This window comes from Tyto alba, unplaced genomic scaffold, assembly GCF_018691265.1.
Source record: "Tyto alba isolate M040663 unplaced genomic scaffold, T.alba_DEE_v4.0 Super-Scaffold_42, whole genome shotgun sequence".
Classification (NCBI taxonomy): Eukaryota; Metazoa; Chordata; class Aves; order Strigiformes; family Tytonidae; genus Tyto; species Tyto alba.
In genome coordinates, this window is record NW_024881318.1 from 30,562,445 (window position 1) to 30,584,510 (window position 22,066).

The 22,066-nt window shown below is 38.7% G+C and overlaps 1 protein-coding gene across 3 annotated transcripts in view; it reads left to right on the plus strand.

Moving 5' to 3' along the window:
* The window catches only part of CERT1 (ceramide transporter 1), an 81,630-nt gene that overhangs the window by 40,669 nt on the left and 18,895 nt on the right, over window positions 1–22,066 (plus strand). For all 3 annotated transcript variants that reach the window (XM_042804630.1, XM_033009073.2, XM_033009074.2), the window contains 4 exons: window positions 5,801–5,908; window positions 6,711–6,849; window positions 7,831–7,914; window positions 13,587–13,744. In XM_042804630.1, the coding sequence (XP_042660564.1) occupies window positions 5,801–5,908; window positions 6,711–6,849; window positions 7,831–7,914; window positions 13,587–13,744 (489 nt within the window). The remainder of the gene's footprint in view (window positions 1–5,800; window positions 5,909–6,710; window positions 6,850–7,830; window positions 7,915–13,586; window positions 13,745–22,066) is intronic.

Genomic DNA, 22,066 nt, shown 5'->3' on the forward strand with positions numbered 1-22,066 from the left:
GCTTTGAATTCTAGGGTTTCTTCATACAAAAATATTCTGAATAAGCAAAACGTAAGCTTCTCAAGTCCAGGACAAAAACTGTCTCAGATTTGCAACAAGTAACTTTCCAAATAGGTGGAAAAGACCCCATTTTGCTGTTTAACCGTGGTCTCTCCTTTGAAATCCCACTATGGTCTTTAGCCCAAGATGCTTCAGTGTGACACTGACTGTGGAAGTGTTTTTCCACTTCTACACAGAGGCGATATTCACTACCCTAAATAGGCTAAAAAAAGGAAAAAAAACACCAAAACCCATCCAAACCCAGCAACCAAGCGGAGGGGGAGGCAGTCATCCCTTCCCTGCCGCTTCCAGCGAGCTGTTACTTAAATGTCCGTTCGCCGCGAGCGCGGCGCGCGGGTGGGTGACCCCTCGCGGCGGTCGGCGCGAGCTGGGTTCTTCCCGCGTGCGGCGGCGCGGCGCGGGCTCTCCCGCCCCCTGGCGGTCGGTGCGCGCAGCAGCTCCGGGCGGCACCGCCCCCGCCGGAGCTCTTACACAGAGCGATGGTGTGATAATATCTAATACAACTAGTCACGTAATTTTGTGTCGCTGTTAAAAAGAACGATATGGCAAGTGCTTTCGGGTAGGATCAGAGCTGTTCTTATTTTTAAGAGCACAGTTGCGCAAGGACTGTCCTTAAACTAAGATCAAGCAGTGTGTATTTGAATGAACTCATTCTTTAAAATCTATGACTGTTCCCTCTAGCTTTCAAAGCCATAAAGCAGATGATAATGCTTACTCCAGTGCATTGGGAGCTGAGGCCAGAACATGAGTGCTTTTCCTGACAGTGCCTAATAGCAGAATGCAGATTTTTATTTCTTCTGTAGCTCTGCAGATCCTACTTGTCCCTCTCGTGACAACCCAGATTCATGTTAGATTTTTGCTTTCTAAAGTAATTTCCTGCACTGTGCTTGGGAGGGTTGTAGGCAGCCCTCATCCAGCTGCTGTGACCTGGATTGTGAAGTTCCCATCTCTGCCTTCCTGCTAATAACTACCTTGGTTTTGAAACCTTAAATTTCTGTTGTCAGTGGCTACAGGACACTTAAAAAATCAGGTCTACAGACATATGTTAATTGTATCTTTAACTTCAGTCCTCAGAAATGTGTCCTGTACTGCCCTACCTGTAGTGTTTGTGGTGTTCTTACTGTCTGCAGCCAACCCTCAGTAGCCCATCTTTGGCTCAGCAGTAACCCTTCATTCTTCAGGTATATGCTGAATTACATGCTGCATTTGCAACAAGACTAAAAATTGCCCTTGGAACTTAAGATGTTTTACAGAGCTTGACTGCTTCGTCTCCACCAAGTCTTTCATAAAACCTTCCAGCTTGTTCATTTTGCATGTTTACTTTTTTCTGCATTCTTGTTTTTCATAAAATAGTGTAGTTTGTTTTAGTAAGGTTTTCCACAAATACTGCAGAGAACATGATTAGAGTCACTGTATCCTAATGTCTGTTTCACCACCTCCTAGGGTGAGCCATATGCCTTAGAGGGAGGAGCTGTCTGCTGCTTGTGTTATGTAAAATAATAAATAATTCATAATGCTAACTGAAAATAACTGCCTTGGTGGACAAACATAGATTGGAAGTGCTTGACAGGCACTAAATTGAGACATAATCAAAATAATTCCTTGAAGACATTGGAGAATAGTTTGCTTTATTTGATTTTTTTTTTTTAAGTGGAGGAGCTTTCCCGTGAGTCTGTCCTTTACTCAAGAGTACTATTGACCCACTTTAGGAAATCCTTAACTGGCGGATCAGTGTGAGCCATAATGGAGGTCTGCAATATGATTCTGCGAATACCTAGCTATTTTACTGAAAGTAGCTTTTCTGATGTACTGCCTTGTTGCTGATACCAGCACCTGCTCCTGTAAAGAATCACATGAAGCTTTGGATCATGTGGCTCTTTCCTCTCGTCTGTCATAACAAAAGGATAAACGGATTTTGTGCACTGCCTTAGAAGGCTGAAGGTGTTGCAGTGTACTAACAAGTGCCAATTTTAGTGTAGCTTTGAAGCTATGATGTATGCATGGATTTCAAAGAACTGCATCTATATACTGAGCATGGTAATTTAGCATTAGAGCTTGATGGTATGAATTGATACAACTTCTGCAAGTTACTTTGGTTTCAAGCAGAGACTGTTAGCTTCTATCATACGGACTCCACCTGCTTTTCCAATTTTTATCTTGGGAAATTAAAAAGTTGCATAAACAGAAGAAGCTGCTGTGAACACTCTTCTCAATGTAATTGTGTTTTTCTGCAGTGAATAGTTAATGATGATCTGCTTTGCAAGACCTAAATGCGGCAGTGACCTGCTCTCGTTTAGATGTTGCGGTAGTAGAATGGTGGGGCTTTGCATGATGCGTTCTTTCATTGTGTTAAGCTGCTTGCATGTATCTGCTGTGAGCTGGGTGCCTTGTCTCTTCATCAGTTATAAAGGAGTACTTCTTTTCTGTTTCTTCTGACAAATAAGTATTCTTGATGTAATTTTCATTTTTCCCCATGACTATTAACACATAATTGAGACAGTTTTGTGAACATTATCCATAAATGCACATGCCTTGGATTCGTGTTGTGTGTTGTACAGTCTGCTGTTCCATCTGCTGAATTTGCTTTGTGGTTGCCAGTAGTTAAAACTGCCTAAATACTTTTTATATACCACCTTTTTATTGGTAGGGTTTGAAAACTAATAGCTGTATACAGCTGATGGCTGTGTATGCTGTCTTGTATACAATTCTGAAGCACAGATAAACTGTTTAGTGGAATTATTAATCACAAGCATAGATGACAATCAAATAAATACACTGCTGAAAAGGTACCTTAAAAAAATCAAGCTTACATATTAATATGGAAAGAAGTCTTTTTTTTTCACTCTCAGCTTTTATGAACTAAATTAATTGAACATTGACTACGTGGGTAATATGGAAAGAAAAGGATTTTATTAAAATGAAGAATATAAGTTACTGATTTCCTACTTCTAAGTTTACATCTATTCTTGTAAATTCTAGGGAAGTACTATTAAGATGTGACTTTGATTAAAACTTCAAATAGATAAATTACGAAATTTCACTCCCTAAGCTTAAATCCAAGTTTTGCATACATGTATCTTTCTCAGTTAAAGGAGAAAGCTATCAGAAGACGTTTGTTATCCATTGTTGTTAAAAAGCTCTGACCTCAATGCAACAGATATTTAGGCTACATTTTAAAATTAATCTGTTCATTAAGTGATAACCTATTGAAATGAAATTTTGCCTTCTTTCTAGTGTATAGAACTTACAGAGAAAATAGAATGAGTCCCCCGTGTCAAACTGATATTCATTCATCTTAATATTTGTAGCATATGATTAAATAAATACTGAAGTTACCGGTAAAACAATAAACTTCTTTTAGATTTGCATTTAGAGGAAATTTTAAAAGAAAAATGTTTCATGCTTCAAAATGTGTGACTTTTTATAAATGTTCTTTTGAGGTTTATGCTCATTAAACACTTCTGAAACAAAATAATTGTATGCCCAAAACTCTTACTTTTAATCCCTTACCTACTTCATTTTTAGTTACAGAGCCTTTAGAGGACTTAAGGTCCCTGAAAAGATCCAAAGGCCCTTACTTGAGTATTTGCAAAAACCTAATCAAATCTTCATTATTTGATTTCTGTTATACTTAAAAATACAAGCCAGTGAGTTAAGGTATAATCTTTCCACTGAATTCCATTGCAATTCAAAATGTGGTCCAATATCCCAAATACATTACCAAAGCTGGGTATACTGCTTAGCACTTGAACTGATATTCTGAAAAAGCCCCATGTATCCAGTGTGAATGTATTTAGCAAAAAGCCTATTCCTATAGATATTTTAAAGCCAGTTTTTAAAACAAATAGTAGGAGTAATTGTTAAAAAAATTGATCTTTTAGCACTTTGGTTGCTATATTTACATAGCTATTTTTCTACGACTGTTGCTCAGTATAAAATAGCTTCAAATGCATGATTTATAACAGAAATTACTAAATTAATATAACCTTATAGTATGACTTAAGGAAACTGTCTTTTCTATCATTTCACTTTAAGCTGTCATTAAACATAAACTTCTATTTCTGCTAGTTCAGATAAGTTGCAGTATTTTTAATTTTTTGCTAAATGAAGCAATGAACATAAGATGTGCCTTATTAAATCTCATACTTCTAAGTACCCTCTTTAAATTTTACGTTGATGATCACTTAGCCTTCTTCCACCAAGACATTTTGAGTACTTTTTTCTAACCACACTTGAATTTCTTGATCATGCTAATTTTTCAACTTCACTTCTGCTTTTGATACTCATCCTGTTTCTGTACTGATTCCTCAATGCCTTCTTGTCTTCTACCTCGTTCTTTAAATGGGACAGTTAGAAATTGACTCTTGGCTCCTTGCTTGGTTTTGCTGAATAATCTCAGGCATGTGCATTCAGGAGCTATGTTGACAACTCTGAGTCTCACATTTTTCTTTTCACTCATACCTTAGTTTCTCTAAAACTGTACTTCTCTGACACTATTCCTTTGTAACCCAGACATACATACATTGTCCCACACATTGCAGTATTGTCAAAATTGTCCTGTTTTAACCAACTCTTCAAACAACATTTTATGCTTTCTCCTTGCTTTTAATACTCTTAAGTTCATTTGCATCTTGATTTATCAGCACTCTCCTGCCTTCGCAAAGCCTACAGTTTCAATTTTTTCTATAAAAAGTACAACAGTTAGAATTTCATTGTTGTTTCTTGTTTGTTCTATATCATTTGTTTTGTCTTCTCTTCTCCCTGCCCCATCTGAATTTCTATGCCACTGTAGATTTTCTTATTTCTGTTAAAAGTCCTTCACAATGTTGTCACTATCTACTTGATCAAACTCATATATTAACAGTATTTCAAATATTACTCTGAACCATCTGATTATTCCTTACATTCTCTTCCAGGTTTTTTTCTTCTCCTTTGCCATGCACAGGCAGCCATTTACATTAACCTTTAGGGAAATATTTTCTTCCAGTTCCTTAATATCTGCTTCTATTTGATTTGTGAGGAAATCTGTCAAACATTGGTATTTTTAGTTCTTTTTTATTTTAATCAAGATTTTTTTTTCATTCTTTAAGTAGTTACTATTATTGCCTTTTATATCTTGCTTTTAGTATCTCACATTGTTTTATGTAGACTTCTGTTATTTTCAAATAATAATTTCAGTCCAGTATAAACATTTTGCTAAAGAAGCCTGGAACAAGCCAAAAAACCCTAACTTGATAGCTATAATTGTTTGTTTTTCTATGATCTCTATTTTGTTACTGTTAAAAATAAAATGTCACTATTTGAATGATTGTAAAGATTGACTGAGGCTGTCTTCAAATTGAACCATGTTAATCCCCTGATTAATTGTAAAGTACTGTAGGTTTTTGAACACTGTGTGAAAATTGCTTGGTGGGGATTACATAAACCAAAATAATGGAACATTGCCCCTTTTTTGAACCCTTAAATATATGTTGCCTTGTTCTTTTGGGGGCACATAATAGATTGTAGCTAAGTAATTTTTTACAGATCATTATGATAACAAAATAGTTTCATAGTAACTTCATAGATGCTGCGTCAACATCTTAAACATGCAGGCACAATTTGAGTTATTAAGCCCCTGCTGCTTCCTGACAAGAAGCAAGTAGACTGGTTTCAGAGGAAGTTACATAAATCTTGTTTTCATGATTTCTTTTTTGTTAAAAGCCTTAGCACTCTAGGTTTTGTGTGTTTTGTTTTTCAGTCTGAATCTGGCTATGGATCAGAGTCAAGTTTACGACGCCATGGCTCCATGGTATCTCTTGTTTCTGGAGCAAGTGGATACTCTGCAACATCCACCTCTTCGTTCAAGGTTAGTGAATAAAGTTTTCCTAGTATTGGTGTGTAAATAACACATTCAACTGGAAAAGAAATAACTTACGTGAAGACTCATTCATACAATTATAGAGAAACATATTTGGTTTACTGTGTCAGTAATTCATCATATGGTGATGAACAGATCATACACGAATCTTTCTTGTGCCTCTGTGCGGGTGTCCCTTTTAAACGGTGGTGTCACCTTCCAATGGCAAGAAAATCAAACCTGTGGGAACATTTATTAGCCTTTCTCACTCTACTCATCAGAATATCAGGGCCTCTAAGCGAAAAGGAAAGCTGATTCTCTGACTTGATAGATTTGATTAATACTGATTGACAAATGATGGCTTTCCTTGTCTCATGCATGTAAACATTTAACATGAATTCGAGTGGGCTGTACTGGGAGGACAGAAGAGGAGCAACACAATAAAGGGGAGTAGAGATTGGAACAAAGATCTTAAACTAGAGCTGACTGTTTTCTGGGAAATAGGCATAAAGTTGGTAGCACGCAAGATCGCATTGTTAATGAGCTTTTGTTGAATGCTCTAAAGTGGCAGATGCAGTCAAGAGGAAAAACTGAGACCAGTGGACATAGTGAGTAGGGAACATTTGTATACAGTTTCTTACATTCTTCTAACGTTAACTGTATTTCATAGCTGCTGCTATCTAAAACGTCCTTAGTGTACTTGAATTTGTTCTTCATAGCTGCTGAAATATTTTTTTTATTACTATTTATGCATTGAACTATTGCTCAGTAAGTAGAAGAACTTCAGGATTTTTTCCTCTCCTGTTTTCAGAAGGGCCATAGCTTACGTGAGAAACTTGCAGAAATGGAAACCTTTAGAGACATCTTGTGTAGACAAGTTGATACTTTACAGAAATACTTTGATGCCTGTGCAGATGCAGTTTCCAAAGATGAACTCCAGAGGGATAAAGGTAAAACTGTTACTGAAAACTCTTTGTCTCTACAGAATTTAGGTTTTCCCGCAGTAATAGTGCTTGAAATAGTTACTACAGCATTTGAAACCAAATAAAACATGTATCTTAAATTTACTGTGTAGTATAGGGATCATAGATATTTCTGCATGAACAGTGTTAACTATTTTCATTTCAGAAGTTGGATTCCTATAAAAAGCCCATAAAAATCTCCTTAACTTAATGTTAACCTGTAGCTGTCACCTTTTAAGCATTTGGTGTTCTAAAACAGTAATTGTTTACCCTGATAAGATTAATTCAAGTTAGTTTATCACTGTGTCTCTTAGCTTTTATTTAAAAAAAAAAAAAAAAAAAAACAAACAAAACAGTAGGATATTAGTTTTGATAGAAACAATACACTATTTTAAGAAGGCAAAGGTGCTGCCATTTTGAATGCTCCCAAGATGTATTGCCTGGAAGTAGAGCACTGAGTGCACCCTTGAATCCTTAGTAGACCCAGGTGTGGATGTCTACATATCTCTGAATAGCTCTTCTCAGAGTACATGTTTTTGTCACATCCGTGCACTCTCCTAATGCATTTACATTCATCCTTGGGTTTGTTCTGGCAGTCTGTAACTTTGGTAGTAAGAAAGCAGTAGATATGTACAATACCACTTCTTTGCAAACTTTAAAGTGTGGAAGAGTAGGTAGGTGCCGAATTGTGGCTCCCTGCTTATCCAATTATAACATCAAAACAAAGTTGTTCTTACCATAGAATCGAGTGTTAAATTTCAATACTGAGCAATGTTTGTGCCCTGATGGTTTCTGACAGTAATGTGGATAGTGGTCTTGGGTCGAAAAAAAAGCAGGGTGTGTGTTCATGACTTATAGGAAAAAATCTTAAATTCTGCTTGGCCATGAAGATGCTCTTAATTCTTTATTGCACACTGAAGAATTAGAAAAGCTTTACCATTCTTGTAACATGCTCTCTCTCAAATTTAGTGGTAGAAGATGATGAAGATGATTTTCCTACAATGCGTTCTGATGGGGATTTTTTACATAACAGTAACAACAGTAAGGAAAAATGTAAGTATGACCCAACTTGGTCACTGAAAATTCATATGAATGGTATGATGATAAGACTGATATAAGATAGGTATTTATGCTCTTTTCTAAGCAGAGAACAGCAAGAACAGTTATTTAAATGTACGTGACAGGAGGTTCTTATGTTGTTTACTAGCTGCTTTTCATGATTTTGAGTTACTCTTAATTCACACAAATATTAATGCAAGCTTGTCAAACTGGGATGTCCTATTCTTTGTCCAAAGCAAGTTTCATTACAAATTTCCATTGAGGAGGCTGCATCTGTCAGATATTGGGAACTGAGATTTGTAACAGGTAACTGCAGTTTTTCTTGCAAGTGTAATCTACTTTAGGAGTGTGGTGGAGCAACAACATTTTTCTGGTTAGGTATGTCCCAATATGTTTTTTCCAAGTTCTCTGGCTACATAACAGTTAAGTCAACACTGTTACTGATTCTCACTCATCACAATTTTATCACTTTTTTGCCGTGTTTCCCATTGTTACGATGAACACAATTCTGATTTTTATTCTTACCTCATATGATCTAGTTACTGTATTCACCACATTCATGCAGTGCATGTAAAGAACTCTTGCAAGTCTTGCTGTTCTAACAGTCTGATACCTCTGGTCTGGCAGAAGTTGTGTATGAGTTTAAAATCTATTTGCATTCTTCTTAGATTTTGTCTTGTTTCCTGACTAAAATATTTCAGTATTTACATTCCCTAGATGTTGACAATTCTAAGGTATTTCTTAGACTTTGATTTGCAGAACTTTGAAGTTGCACTACCTCCAGTTTAAGATCTGATGGAATCTCCCAAGGTACTCAGCAAAAATGTTTTTAAAAATGTAAGCACTTTCATCAATAACCTGGAAAATATATGAGCAAAATAAGCCTTTTCTGTCTCTTCTGTTTTGCTTTTAATTGGCTGTTGTCCCCATGTGTTTCACATTTCCTTGCCATATTTAAGTGCTCTCTCTAGGGTATAGCCAAAACTGTTATGAGGAAAGGAAATGGAAGGAGCTTTCTGGATACTTCCAGAATTCATCATATGAGTAGATTTTTTCAATTATATGAAGTGCTTGCTCTACTGAGGATTAATTGTAATGCTGATTTCAGAGGTGGAGTAGCATATAATCCTGAAGTTTTGAATAATTCTTTCTTGCCTCTTATCAAAGATAAACAAGCTTGCAACACTCACCTGTAAGCAAGTGCACAGTTCCACTAACCCTACTGTATACATAAGTGTATCTTTTTTTGAGGCCTATTGAGTCAGAACAAATTTCAGAAGACTGAAAAGCCTTCTTTAAAAACATGTTAAGTGAGAATTTAATTTTAATGCATGATTCATTTTGAAAGAGTTGTCTTTGTCAAACTTAATTTTTGTAGAATCATGTAGGAGTTTCAGCTTAATTTACTTCTAGAACATTTCATATCTACATTCTTCTGGTCTATCTGCTATATATGCACATACGACATGGGGAATGTCACTAGGGAAGTCTGTATTTTTAGTACATCTGGTCATCTTAGAATATTTAAATGCAAAGTAAGTAACTTCATTTTTATTTTTTTCATTACCTGTTTAACAGGAGTTTGAAGTTATGTCCATATTCCTCCTGTAAAAAGTTCTGTATCAAGTCTTTGGGAACTTAGATGCTAAGAAATTGCTATGTATTGTGGGTACCTGTATATAAACACACTATACCTCACGACAGAAAATAATTTCTGCAACCACTTGCTTTTTGCAGAACGTCTAATTCCAGTTGTTAGGATTTCTGAGTCCATTAAATTTACTTTCCATCAATTATTTCTATGAAAAGCTTTATCTCCATTTTAGTCTTTCTGAGCCTCAGTTTGATTTCTAAGGATTAATCCATTAAATATTTAGTAGCTCAGTGCTGCAAAGCTTGATTAGAAATTAAAACGTAAAGTCTCTGCCCTAAGGTACAATCAAAGGTAGTAAGTGAAGCAGTGGTGGAAGTAAATGTCTCAGATTGACACTGTCATGCCCATGTATTGGGCAGAAAACTACTCAGACTAACTAGTAATGGAAGATTTAACTTCATCTTGACCATTTTCAGAAGCATTGCCTCAAAGCAGCTGTTAAGATTCTTCAATTTCTCATTTCCTTTCTTGAAGTCCCTATCCAGTCTTGGAAGGACTGGAATAATCTTTTTAGCAGTAGCTGAGAAATGGTTGCCTGTTTATTATGGGGCTGTTCTGCAGTCAGTGATCTAGGAAGTGAGAAGCATGGGTTCAACCTATTATTTAGCCTACTATGATAAGGAGGAGTGTTTGAGCCTACTGTTCAAACCACTACACATCAATCTAATGCTCAAATCAGTAGATTTAAGGCTGACTTAAGGGACCATATTCACACTGTCTTTTGAAATTTGTTTCCTTTTGCACCTTCCCTGGATGGTAGGGAAAAATTAACATGATTATAGAGATTTATGTACTACTCTGAAGACATTTTGGATAGGGAGGCTTTTTCTTTTCTGTGTTCTCTAGGATGTTAGAGTGAAGAGCTAGGAAGAGTACTATGAAGGTATTTAAATTTATTGATCACTTCCCAATTAAAAAATCTGGTAACTGAAACAATGATCATTTGTATAAAACACCCAGGGAGAGCCTGGCTGATTCACATTTACCCATTGAGATATTATATTCTAAGAATGTAGAATTTTGATAAGGAAGTGTTCTGATCCCATCTGCTTAGGAAAATGAGTGTATTTGAATTTAAGTTATGTAAGAATATGAAGAGCAGGTGAAATCTACTTAAGGAACCTCTTTGAAGACAGAAGGTGGTTTTTTTACTGGAACTATAAAGATGGAAATGATACAGAAGCTGAAGGAGAGAAGTTTGATGTAAAACACAGTGGGATTTATGCTGGATTCTTGTGCTTTGAATGGAGAAAGAATATTCATCAAAGTATTGCTGAAATAATGGGGTGGTTCTTAAAGGAAAACTGATCATATTGATCCTACTGCTATCCACAGATGATCAACAACAGTAGGTATCAAAAAATGGGTTGTGCACCTGAAGGCTTCTTTTTCACTTTATTTAGTGATGTAAGATGTTATGGTGGCATAAAAGCAAAAAAGGTAAAGGAACGTCCTTCTACTTAGTGTCTTCAAAATAATCTTCTGTTTCACTGGAAACCAATTTGATCAAACACATGATGTTTGGGACAGCTGGAAAAGTGTTACAAACAGAATCTGAGGAACAAGAAGGGAAAACTGATCTGTCATAAGAGACATAGAGGTGTAGGAGAGAAGGGCTAAAGAGCTGTTGAACGCTAAAGCACGGTATGAAAAATCCTATACATGAAAGGCAAGAGAAAACAAATCAAAAATAAATCAAAATGCTTAAAACCAAGATAATTAAAAAGGAAGCACTTAGAAGATGTTGAAATTGAAGTTAGAGTAGGAGAAAAATCATCCTGCTGCTTTTTTCACTTGGCTGCTTGCAGTTTGATAGTCAAGCTAGAAGAGCAGTTACAATGGTAAGAACACTTTCCTATTAGCCTTTGTCTTGAACTATATAGATCTCCTGATGCCAGATTTCATTTTGAAACACTCAATCTGTAGCTGGCATGAAAAAAGCATAAAAAAGTAATAGGAAAGATATTCGGGCTCTGCAAATAGAAAATCTCATGACAAATACTTCTAATGTGTTAAAGCTCAACTGTTACTGAATTGAGGCTTGAAATCATCTTCTGACATGTTCTGGGAAAGCAGATTCCTCCTGTGATTACAAATGAATCAGTATACTGCCATTCATCACAAGGAATCCTTTGAGTGACCATCTCTTCAAAGAAACAGGTTTTCCATCTTTCTGCAACAAATTGTTTTGCCCACAATTATAATGGCTGAAAGGAACTGTGGACACTGTCTTTAAAACTGCAAGCTCTGCATGTAACACTGTGACGTTGAGACTAGTCATTAAAGAAGGACTTAGAATATATGATGGCTGAAACTTTATGGAAGCATTAATGAGCAGTAGCTGAGATGTAAAGATATCCAGAAACAAAAGCTGTCTTTTTTACAGGAGACAAGGCTGTGTTGCTGCATCTCCCTTAAAATCATAGAACTTCCTGAAATGATACACTATTGCAGCCACTGATAATTTTTTCAGCATGTCTAGCATGTTCCATAATTGAGAGAAAAATCACATCTGTAAGCATTATACTGTGTTGGTAAGCCTGCATGTGAACACAGTCTACACCAACAGGGGCAAATTATTAGTATAAACTGTATTTTTCAGTTGTGAAGTGTTATGGGTAAAGCTCTTGTGCGATTTTCATTATTCTCAGTGAATCTACTGCATCGCCTCCTTGCTAGCTTGTACCACTTTCAGTCTCAGCCTCCTCCATGTTCCCTCTGCAGCTGGTAGGGGGAGGGAGAGCTGCTCTGCCCATTATTGTTTCTGAAACAGATTTTTCTTTCTCTTTTTTTTTTTTTTTTTTTCCTCCGGCCCTCATCATCTTTACCTTTTAGGGATTATTCTTCACTAAGATGAAACAAAAAATAAGTGGTATTCTACCATCGTATGTATGCTTATTGAGGTATTTGAAGTAGCGTGTGGTCTGTAATCATGTTTGAAAAATAGTTTGACTCCTCTTGAAAGGAGGGCACATAAAACCTCTAGAGACATAAATCATTGCTTAAGACCATGTGAAGATTGCTTTCTGTTCCCGAAGTATAGATGCTGTGGTCTATCATTAGAGAACAGCAATTGCATTTCTCTTCCCTACAAGAGCTGAACTGCTTGAAAGCTCTGCTTTGCCCTTGCAGACAGATATTTTATAAACTTACACAAATATTTATTTGTACTTTTTAAACCATAACAGTGGCATGTTGACAAACTGACACACTGGGGGAAAAAGTGATACCCAGCTATGTGGTAAGTCATTAGCTCACCACATGGCATAGCAGGAGTTACTTTAACTTGCTGGGCTCAGTCAGCTTCAACATGAGTGTTACTTCTGCTTTCTAATACTTTCTGACATTAATGTGTAGTGTTGGATTTGTTATTATGTCAACCTACATACGAATTTGACATATAATAGGTACTTTTTTTGTCACACAATTTAAATGACTTGTTTAAATAGCCTTAGCAACAGATGGCTAATTTGACAGCATGCAGTAGTAGTTCTTAGAACTGCAAAATCCACAGTACTTGGATAATTCAACACACTTGATACTTTTATATCATACCTTTTTACTTTAAATCTGTAATTACCTTCTTAAAGCAACCTTAAATGTTACATTTTGGGTTTGATTGCATTTGGAAATTGTGCCGTTCTTGGTGTTGTATCAGATATGTTTTAAAGTTGCTCTCTGTTAATTAGGCCCCACTTCAAGCTGTCAAACTGCTATTGTTACAAAGTATTACCACTCCCTCCACCCACATGATTTGCAGAGTGCAGAGTAATACAGCATTACAAGCTGACTTGAAATACAGTGTAGCAAGATGAAGCTGAAGAGTTGTGTTCCTCCTTTTAAATATTTTTCCATATCCTGTGGATAACTGAAAATTATCAGCACTTTTTACTTCTATTTTTAAATTAACTTTCTACCTAGTATATTTTCTTCAGACGGTATAAAGCATGCATGTAAAATGCTTGTTTGAGTTAAAGGCAGCTATCAGTGAATGATTCATGTTTGGTTTTAGTGTTTCCGCATGTGACACCCAAAGGAATTAATGGCATAGACTTTAAAGGAGAAGCTATAACTTTCAAGGCAACTACTGCTGGAATACTTGCTACACTCTCTCATTGTATTGAACTCATGGTAAAACGTGAAGAAAGCTGGCAAAAAAGGCTAGATAAGGTAAGATAATTTTCCTTTTGCTGAAAAAAAAGTTTCTTTAGCTTGAAATTGAAATTTCAAATGAGCTCTTGTTAACGTTTTTATTCCAGGCATTGCTTTTGTTTTTATGTACAGCATTTATTTTAGGTGCTTTCATTATTACTGCTATGAAACATTAAAGCCTTATCTTGACTGGTGATGTAGTAACATTACTCATCATACTCTTTCTTTTCCAGCCCTTATTCAGATAGATGTAAAAAATATAGGACTACTGTAGAAAGCCTGACAGTATTCCATAGTAATAAGTCTGTTGTTTGCAGCATTCTCAGAGACACCTAATTATCCATGCTTGCAAAATGATGTGCAAATCTCTGAAATGTTTTAATTGTGATGACATGGTGACAATACTGAGAACAACCAGTTCTAACTTAAATGTCTCTTTAAGATGCAATTATTTCACTTTCCTTTAAGAGATTGAAGAGATTAAGTCATGTTGTATACTAAATGGTTACATTTCCTTAGGTGTGCAGTATTAGAATATCTGATTCTAATGGCAGTGATAGTTTATGCTAAGCCTACTCAACCACTACATCAGCTTGAAAGCAGCAGTGTTTCCTCTCATGAAATGTGCTGGAGACATGGCTAGGTTGTACTTGGCTTTCGTTTCTAGAATCCTGCCATCACTGGCTGGTGTCCTGTGCAGTCCTCTAACTGTTGTTGTCTCTTGGTTTTCATATAACGTGTTTTCATGTGCTGTATATCACACTTCAGAACTTACTCTATATGTTTTATTGGTACGCAATTCAAAAACTGAATGTATTCAGAGAAATACATCATGCTTGAATAGTTGCCTGTCTCCTTGTTCTTTTTTGTCTATAAGTCAAAAGCTTGGTCCTAAGTGTATTATGACTTCTGTAAACACTCAGTTTTTTACTGATCCATCTAAGTAGCTGGAGGAATTACAGAAGATCCAAAACTTGAAGCTTGTTCATGAAATCATAGGGTAATTCAGGTTGGACTAGAGACCTCAAAAGGTCGGTCTCTCTCCCACCTCCTGCTTAGCAGAAGGAAAGTTTGACATCAAACTGGGTTGCTCACAGCTTTATCAAGTCTGGTTGGCAGTCTCCAAGGCTGGAGGCTGCACAGCATTTTTGTTCTGCTGTGTAACTGTTATAGTGAAAAAAGTTTTTGCTTATATGCAGTTGGAATAACTCATATTCCACTATCTGCTATTGATGTTCATTCTTCCAGTATAGACTGCTGTGAAGAAGCTGGCTCAGTTTCTTTGTGACTTCCTTGGAGATATTGGAAGGCTACTGTTAGACGCCCCCCACAGAAATCTTCTCAGAAGAGATCTTTAAAGTTGCTGGGGGAGGGGAACCTCAATCCATTCCACTCCTACCAGTTTGATGACAGTACCAGCAATAGATTCCCAGAGCATGGAGAAGGGGTCACAGAGTAGCGTGAGAGCAGCACAGAGGAAGTGACAGTAAGTCACCTTCACCAGAGGCCCAACTTAAATGCTTCTATGCAAATGCATGTAGCATGGAGAGCAAACAAGAGGAATTAGACGTCTGTGCATGCCTACAGGTTTACAATCTTATTGGCATGAGGGAGACAAAGTGGGATGGCTCCGCTGACTGGAGTGCTGGAATGGAAGGGTACAGGCTCTTCAGGAAGGACAGGCAGGGGAGATGAGATGGGGGTGCCACCCTCCATGTCAGTGTGACCAGCTGGAGTGCACGGAGCTCTGTCTGGGGATGGGCGAGGAGCTGACCGAGAGCTCACGGGTCAGGATTAAAGGGGAGCCAGGGGCAGGAGACACTTTAGTGGGGGCTGCTCCAGGCCACCTGACCAGGAAGAACGAGTGGATGAGGCACTGTATAGACAGGAGCAGCCTCACGTTCACAAGCCCTGGTCCTCGTGGGGGACTTCAGCCATCCCGATATTCTGTTGGAGGGACAGCACAGCCCGGCCTAAGCAACCCAGGAGGTTCGTGGAATGCACTGATGATAACTTCCCTCTCCAAGTGGTAGAGGAGCCGACGGGGAGAGGTGCTGTGCCGGACCTTGCTCTCACTGACAAGGAGGGGCTAGTGGGGAATGTGAAGGTCAGGAACAGCCTTGGCTGCTGTGACCATGAAATGGTGGAGTTCCTCACGGCAGCGAGGAGGGCGCACAGCGAGCTTGCTGCCCTGGCCTTCAGGAGAGCAGACCTTGGCCTTTTCAGGGATCTGCTTGGCAGAGTAACGTGGGATAAAGCCCAGGAGGGAAGAGGGGCCCGGGAAAGCTGGTCAATACTCAAGGATCACCTCGTCCATGCTCAGAAGCGGTGCATCCCCACAAAGAACAACTCGGGTAAGAACACCAGGAAGCCTGCATGGATAAACAAGGAGCTCCTGGAGAAGCTCAAACACAAAAAGGAAGCCTAGAGGGGGTGGAAGTAAGGACAGGTGGCCTGTGAGGAACACAGAGAAATTGCCTGATCAGCCAGGGATGAGGTTAGGAAGGCCAAAGCCCCGGTAGAATTAAATCTGGCCAGGGACATCAAGGGTGAGAAAAAATGGCTTCTACAGGTACATCGGTGGTGAAAGGAAGACTAGGGAAATATATGGGCTCTCTCTGGAAGGAAATGGGAGACCTGGTTACCCTGGATATGGAGAAGGCTGAGGTACTCAATGACTTTTTCACCTCAGTCATCACCAGCAAGGGCTCCAGCCAGACCGCCCAAGACGCAGAAGGCAGAGGCGGGGACCAGGAGAGTGAAGAAGTGCTCACCGTAGGAGAAGATCAGGTTCAAGACCATGTAAGGAACCCAAAGGTGCACGAGTCCATGGGACGTGACGAGATGCATCCGTGGGTCCTGAGGGAACTGGTGGATGAAGTGGCTAAGCCACTAACCATATCTGAGAAGCTCTGGCAGTCTGATGAAGTTCCCACTGACTGGAAAAGGGGGAACATAACCCCCACTTTTAAAAAGGGGAAAAAAGGAAGACCCGCAGAACTACAGGCCAGTCAGTCTCACCCCTGTCTCCAGCAAGACTGTGGAGCAGATCCTCCTGGAAACTGTGCTAGGGCACACAGAAAATCAGGTGGTGACTGTTGGCAGCCAACACGGCTTTCCTAAGGATAAATCGTGCCTGACAAATTGGTGACTTTCCACAACGAGGTTACAGCGTTGGTGGATAAGGGAAGAGCAACTGTTGTCAGCTACCTGGACTCGTGCAAAGTATTTGATGCTGTCCTGCACACAACATCCTCGTCCTAAATTGCAGAGACATGGATTTGACGGATGGGCCACTCAGCGGATAAGGAATTGGCTGGATGGTCACACTTAAAGAGTCGTGGTCTATGGCTCGATGTCCGAGTGGAGAGCAGTGACGAGTGGCGTTCCTCAGGGGTTGCTGTCGGGACTGGCGCGGTTTAACGTCTTGTTGGCGACATGGACAGTGGGATCGAGTGCACCCTCAGCAAGTTGGTGGATGACACTGAGCCGTGTGGTGCGGTCGACACGCTGGAGGGCAGGGATGCCATCCAGATGGACCTGGACAGGCTGGAGAGGTGGGCCAAGGTGAACCTCATGAAGTTCAGGAAGGCCAAGTGCAAGGTCTGCCCATGGTTTGGGGCAATCCCATGTACAAACACAGGCTGGGCAATAAGTGGATTGAGAGCAGCCCTGCGGAGAAGGAGTTGGGGGTGTTAGTGGGTGGAAAATTGACTATGAGCCAGCAATGTGCCCTCACAGCCCAGAAAGCCAACCGTGTCCTGGGCTGTAACAAGAGAAGTGTGGCCAGCAGGTCAAGGGAGGGGATTCTCCCCCTCTACTCCCCTCTCATGAGTCCCCACCTGCAGTGCTGTGTTCAGCTCTGGGCCCCCCAACATAAGAAGGACATATACCTGCTGGAGCAGGTCCAGAGGAGGCCATGAAGATGTTTGGGGGCTGGAACCACCTCCCTTATGAGGACAGGCTGAGAGAGTTGGGATTGTTCACCCTGGAGAAGAGAAGGCTCCACTCCAGTGAGACCTTATAGCAGCCTTCCAGTGCTTAAAGGGGGCCTACAAGAGTGATGGGGAGGGACTCTTTGTCATGGAGTGTAGTGATAGGATGAGCGATAACAGTTTTGAACTGAGAGAGGATAGATTGTGATTAGATATAAGGAAGAAGCTTTTTGCTCTGAAGGTGGTGAGACCCTGGCACAGGTTGTCCAGAGAAGCTGTGGCTGCCCTCTCTCTGGATGGGTTCAAGGCCAGGTTGGACGGGGCTTGGAGCAACCTGGGCTGGTGGAAGGTGTCCCTGCCCGTGGCAGGGGGTTGGAACTAGATGATCTTTAAGGTCCCTTCCAACCAAAACTATTCTGTGAATCTGTGATTCTTTGAATCTTTGGGCTCATCATACACAGCTCACTCTTGTTTATCAGTCTTTCCTTAGAGCATGGATTAACTGTATTTTTCTTACCCCTATGTTAGTATATGTTAATACAGAATAATATGTTTAATATAGAATTTGAATTAATTGAGATGAGTTATTTGTTGCTTTTTTCTTCTTCTGTGGACTAACTTTAAAGCACACTATTTTAGCTCCAAGTGGTTAACAAATCCAAACCTAAATTTCATTTTGGGTTTCATTTTGCTGATATCTCTTGCAGCCTGAGTAAATATATTTTAAAGGGTCTTATAAGCTTATTTGGACTTGTTTTCCTAGAAGTTAAAATAACAAAAGCTTTTAAAACCTTTGAGGTTTTACATTGCTCTGCTTTATTAAACATGCACCTTTTTTTTAAGTCACATTTGTCAGTGGAATTTTCTGGGGTTTACACCATGCTCATGGTAAAGTATTTTAATTCTAATATAATATACTTTAATTTGTATTCCTCTAATTTCTAGCCATTTGGAAGAGGAGATTTTAATTTAATTGAATATAGATTTAGGGGTAAAAGTAGGGTGAGAAAGCTCATGGGTTAAGAGAAAGGTAGGGAAACTGCTTACTGGTTCTTGTCATGGTGGAACGTTCTGGACTTGGGGAAAATCTAATGGGAAACAAATAGATAAACACTAAAACAGCTTTCTTCCCCCATTTCCCAAGCACAACTTCACCCCTTCACTGTAGGCCCCTCTACCCACTGCTTTCTAGCCCCAGGCAGTATACAATGAGGAATGGGGAGTTACAGTCAGTCCAAAACTTGTAATATCTATCATTCCTTCCCCCTCACACTTTTTCCCTGCTCCAGTGCATGTTCTTTCTGTAGAGCATCAGTCCTCTGGGAAAAATTTGCTGTAGCGTGGGTCCTCCACAGGAGACGGTTCCTCGAGGAACTGTCCCTCTGCTCCAGCATGGGGTCCTTCATGAGCTGCAGAGTGGATATGTTCTCTGCCCTGGAGTGGCTCTTCCTCCTCTCTGGCCTTGGCATCTCCTCTGTTGTTTCTCACTTTTTGTTCCCAGGGTGTTTTTTTTTTTTTTAAAATACCTTTTCAGAGAGGTGCCACACTCATGATGGATGGGCTCATCTGTGTACTGCTGTGGGTCTGACCAGAACCACCCGTGTCTCACACAGGGCAGCCCCTGGCCTCCTCCCATGACCAACACCTTGACACCTACGCCCTTAAAGACAGCAGCTGACTATATTCAGGCCTCTGCTACCACTATGACACTTCAGCTGTAGAGCTGCTTTTGTTTTCCTTCTTGTTTTAGTGGTTAAACATGGCTTTATGAGAGTATCTTCTGTAAGTATGAGCCTGAGCCAAAAACATTGCTCTGTCATATGATAAATAGATGTGGGTGGAGAATGGTGTTGATCTTTTTACTTCTTGGTTTTCTTGGATATGTATCTAAACTGCTCTGAAAAGGAAGTAAATATTGAGATGAGAAAGTTCAGAATACCTTCTCTTAAGAGAAATTGGAGGGGAAAATTACATGAAATTGGGCAGCTGTTTGTGTTTGTTATAGATGGGAGGGTTTTAGAGCTCTTAAAAGTCTGTCAAGTGTCTGCAGAAGACCATCTAGCAGAGTTTAAATGGGCAGCATCAAGTTTGTCCTTTGCATGTCAGCAGATTCATGCTGCTAGCTCTTCACTGTGCAGGTTTGTCACAGGAAGAGTAAGATTTCTGTCAGCAGCTAAAATCAATGAGAGTTTTACAAGTAGTACAAATGCCACTGTAATCCAGCTCACTCTCCTGTCCAGCCTCCTCACTCCACTAGCTTCAGAACTGCCTTTTACTTAACAGCAACACACAAAGGTGCTTAGTGAGAGTTCTGCTACTTCACAAAATTACACAGTCTCCATCTTGCACAGGGCTAACTTAGCCTAAAGAAGCAAGATAGATTTATGTCTGCTGAACTTGAAGCAAGTATGTTTCAAAATGGTAGCTGTCCTAAAAGATTTCTCATATTAAAAAAGCTGAAGTTCAGTAGAATTTGTTGAATCTGGAGGTGACTACAGTTTGACTGGAGATGACTGCAATGTTATGAAGTGAGCATCTTTAAAACTCCCTTTTTGTTTTTGTTTTAGTTGTGGGTTTTTTTTTTTTTTATTACAGGGATTTAAGTTACTTTCTGAAGGTTGGAAACTATTTCTAAACCTTTGAAAACAAGAAATTATTATAAAAACATATTTCAATTTTTAAGGAGACTGTTCAAAGAACCACTTAATGATTGTAGTTTTAGAGTTCTATATCTAGTTTTCTTCCTGCTACCAAAACAGTCAGCCAGAATAAAATTAATACAAAAGCATGTAATGTTATCTAAAGGTAATTATAGTTACAGCTTTTCTTTCAACATTTTACTCTTATCTGTAAAGATCTTGAGCTTGATGTTTTATTTTTCCAGTGAAGTATATTTTTCAGTATTAGCCTCTTGAATGTATTTTAAAATAGATGTGTCTTAAAATGGATAAACAAGGAAATTATTTGATCTCTAGTATTTGGTCCATTGTTTTGTTTGCAACAAAATACTTGTGATGATGGCTGCCTTATCTTGACTACAGTGACTTTTTTTCTATTCTTGTTTCCTTTGATCTTACTAATTGCTATTAATGAGAACTTATCTTTTGAACATTAAATTTTACCTTAAGTAGCTTATTTTGTACACTCTTGACAATTTTAACTTTAATGTCTCAATAAATTTTACAGTTGTAATACACCGGTAATTTTTCTGCTGTCCAGTCAAACAGATTCCCAATTTATACATCATTTAATGTTGTAGCCAGGAGAAGCTGGCACATACAGAGAGCTGTCTTTTGATACATGTAAATTACCACTAATTTTCAGATTGAAGTGCAGAAAGTGTGGGAATTTGGGGTAAGCAGGAGGAGGAATTATGTTGTGGGTCTCTTTGTTTTTCATTCCAAGTGTTCTGGTAAAACTTCTATGCTTTCTCTCAATGACTTATACTCAAGTCATGCTTTATGCATCTTCAGAACTCTCTAGTTACTTTCAAAAAACATAAATGTGCAAAGTTTTGTGAAACATGTTAGCAGTTATTGCCTCTTTGTAATAGTTTCAAAAGGGAAAAGCCTATGTTCACAAATAAAGACAATACTGTCTTCATTTTAGTGCTGCTTTTCTTCCTAATAATTTTCCTGTGGAAAACTATACTACTTTGTTTTACATCAAAACTGTTGCTTTACTTTCCAACTTTTCTTTAGAAACTGGAAAATGTGTTCCAGAGTGGATGTTACCACCAAATTCCCAGTTGGTAAACTCAGCCTTTCACTATTACTTACTGATTTTCCACTGAATCTTTAAAGTTCAAATTGGGTTATTGAGTAATTATACTCACATCTGCAAGAAGCAGTGTGTGGCGTTCAGTTGTCACTCACAAGACTTAATTTTCTTCTATTTCAAGTGATTCTGAAATGGGACAAAGAAACATCTTATGTATTAAAGCTGAATCCTGCAAGAATTTCAGTAGTGTTTATAGCTTTTTTCACTGATAATATCTGGCAGTGTATATAATTTGCAGAGGAAATAATAGACTTAATCTGATCTGGCATTACTACTTTTTTTATTCAAAATATACAATGGTATACATCATCAGTGGCTCTAGTACAGTCACACACCTATTACGGGAGAGTGATGTTGAGTTGTTAGTCTCTGCATGGAGTTCACAAAATGAGTCACGTTGATCCTATGCCAGTTAATTATAGATACAAACTTACATGCTGTGACTCATTAGTATCTCACCACATTCGACAGGTTAGCTTTTTACCAGTCTTACTTTTCACCCTTTGTTATCACTGCCCAAGCATCTGTGTCAAGGAAGTTTTATATAAACTGTCAGTCAGATAGAAAGTCTGACCCTCAATGGACCATGAATACCTATGCTTAAACTAGATACCAGTTTTTGCTT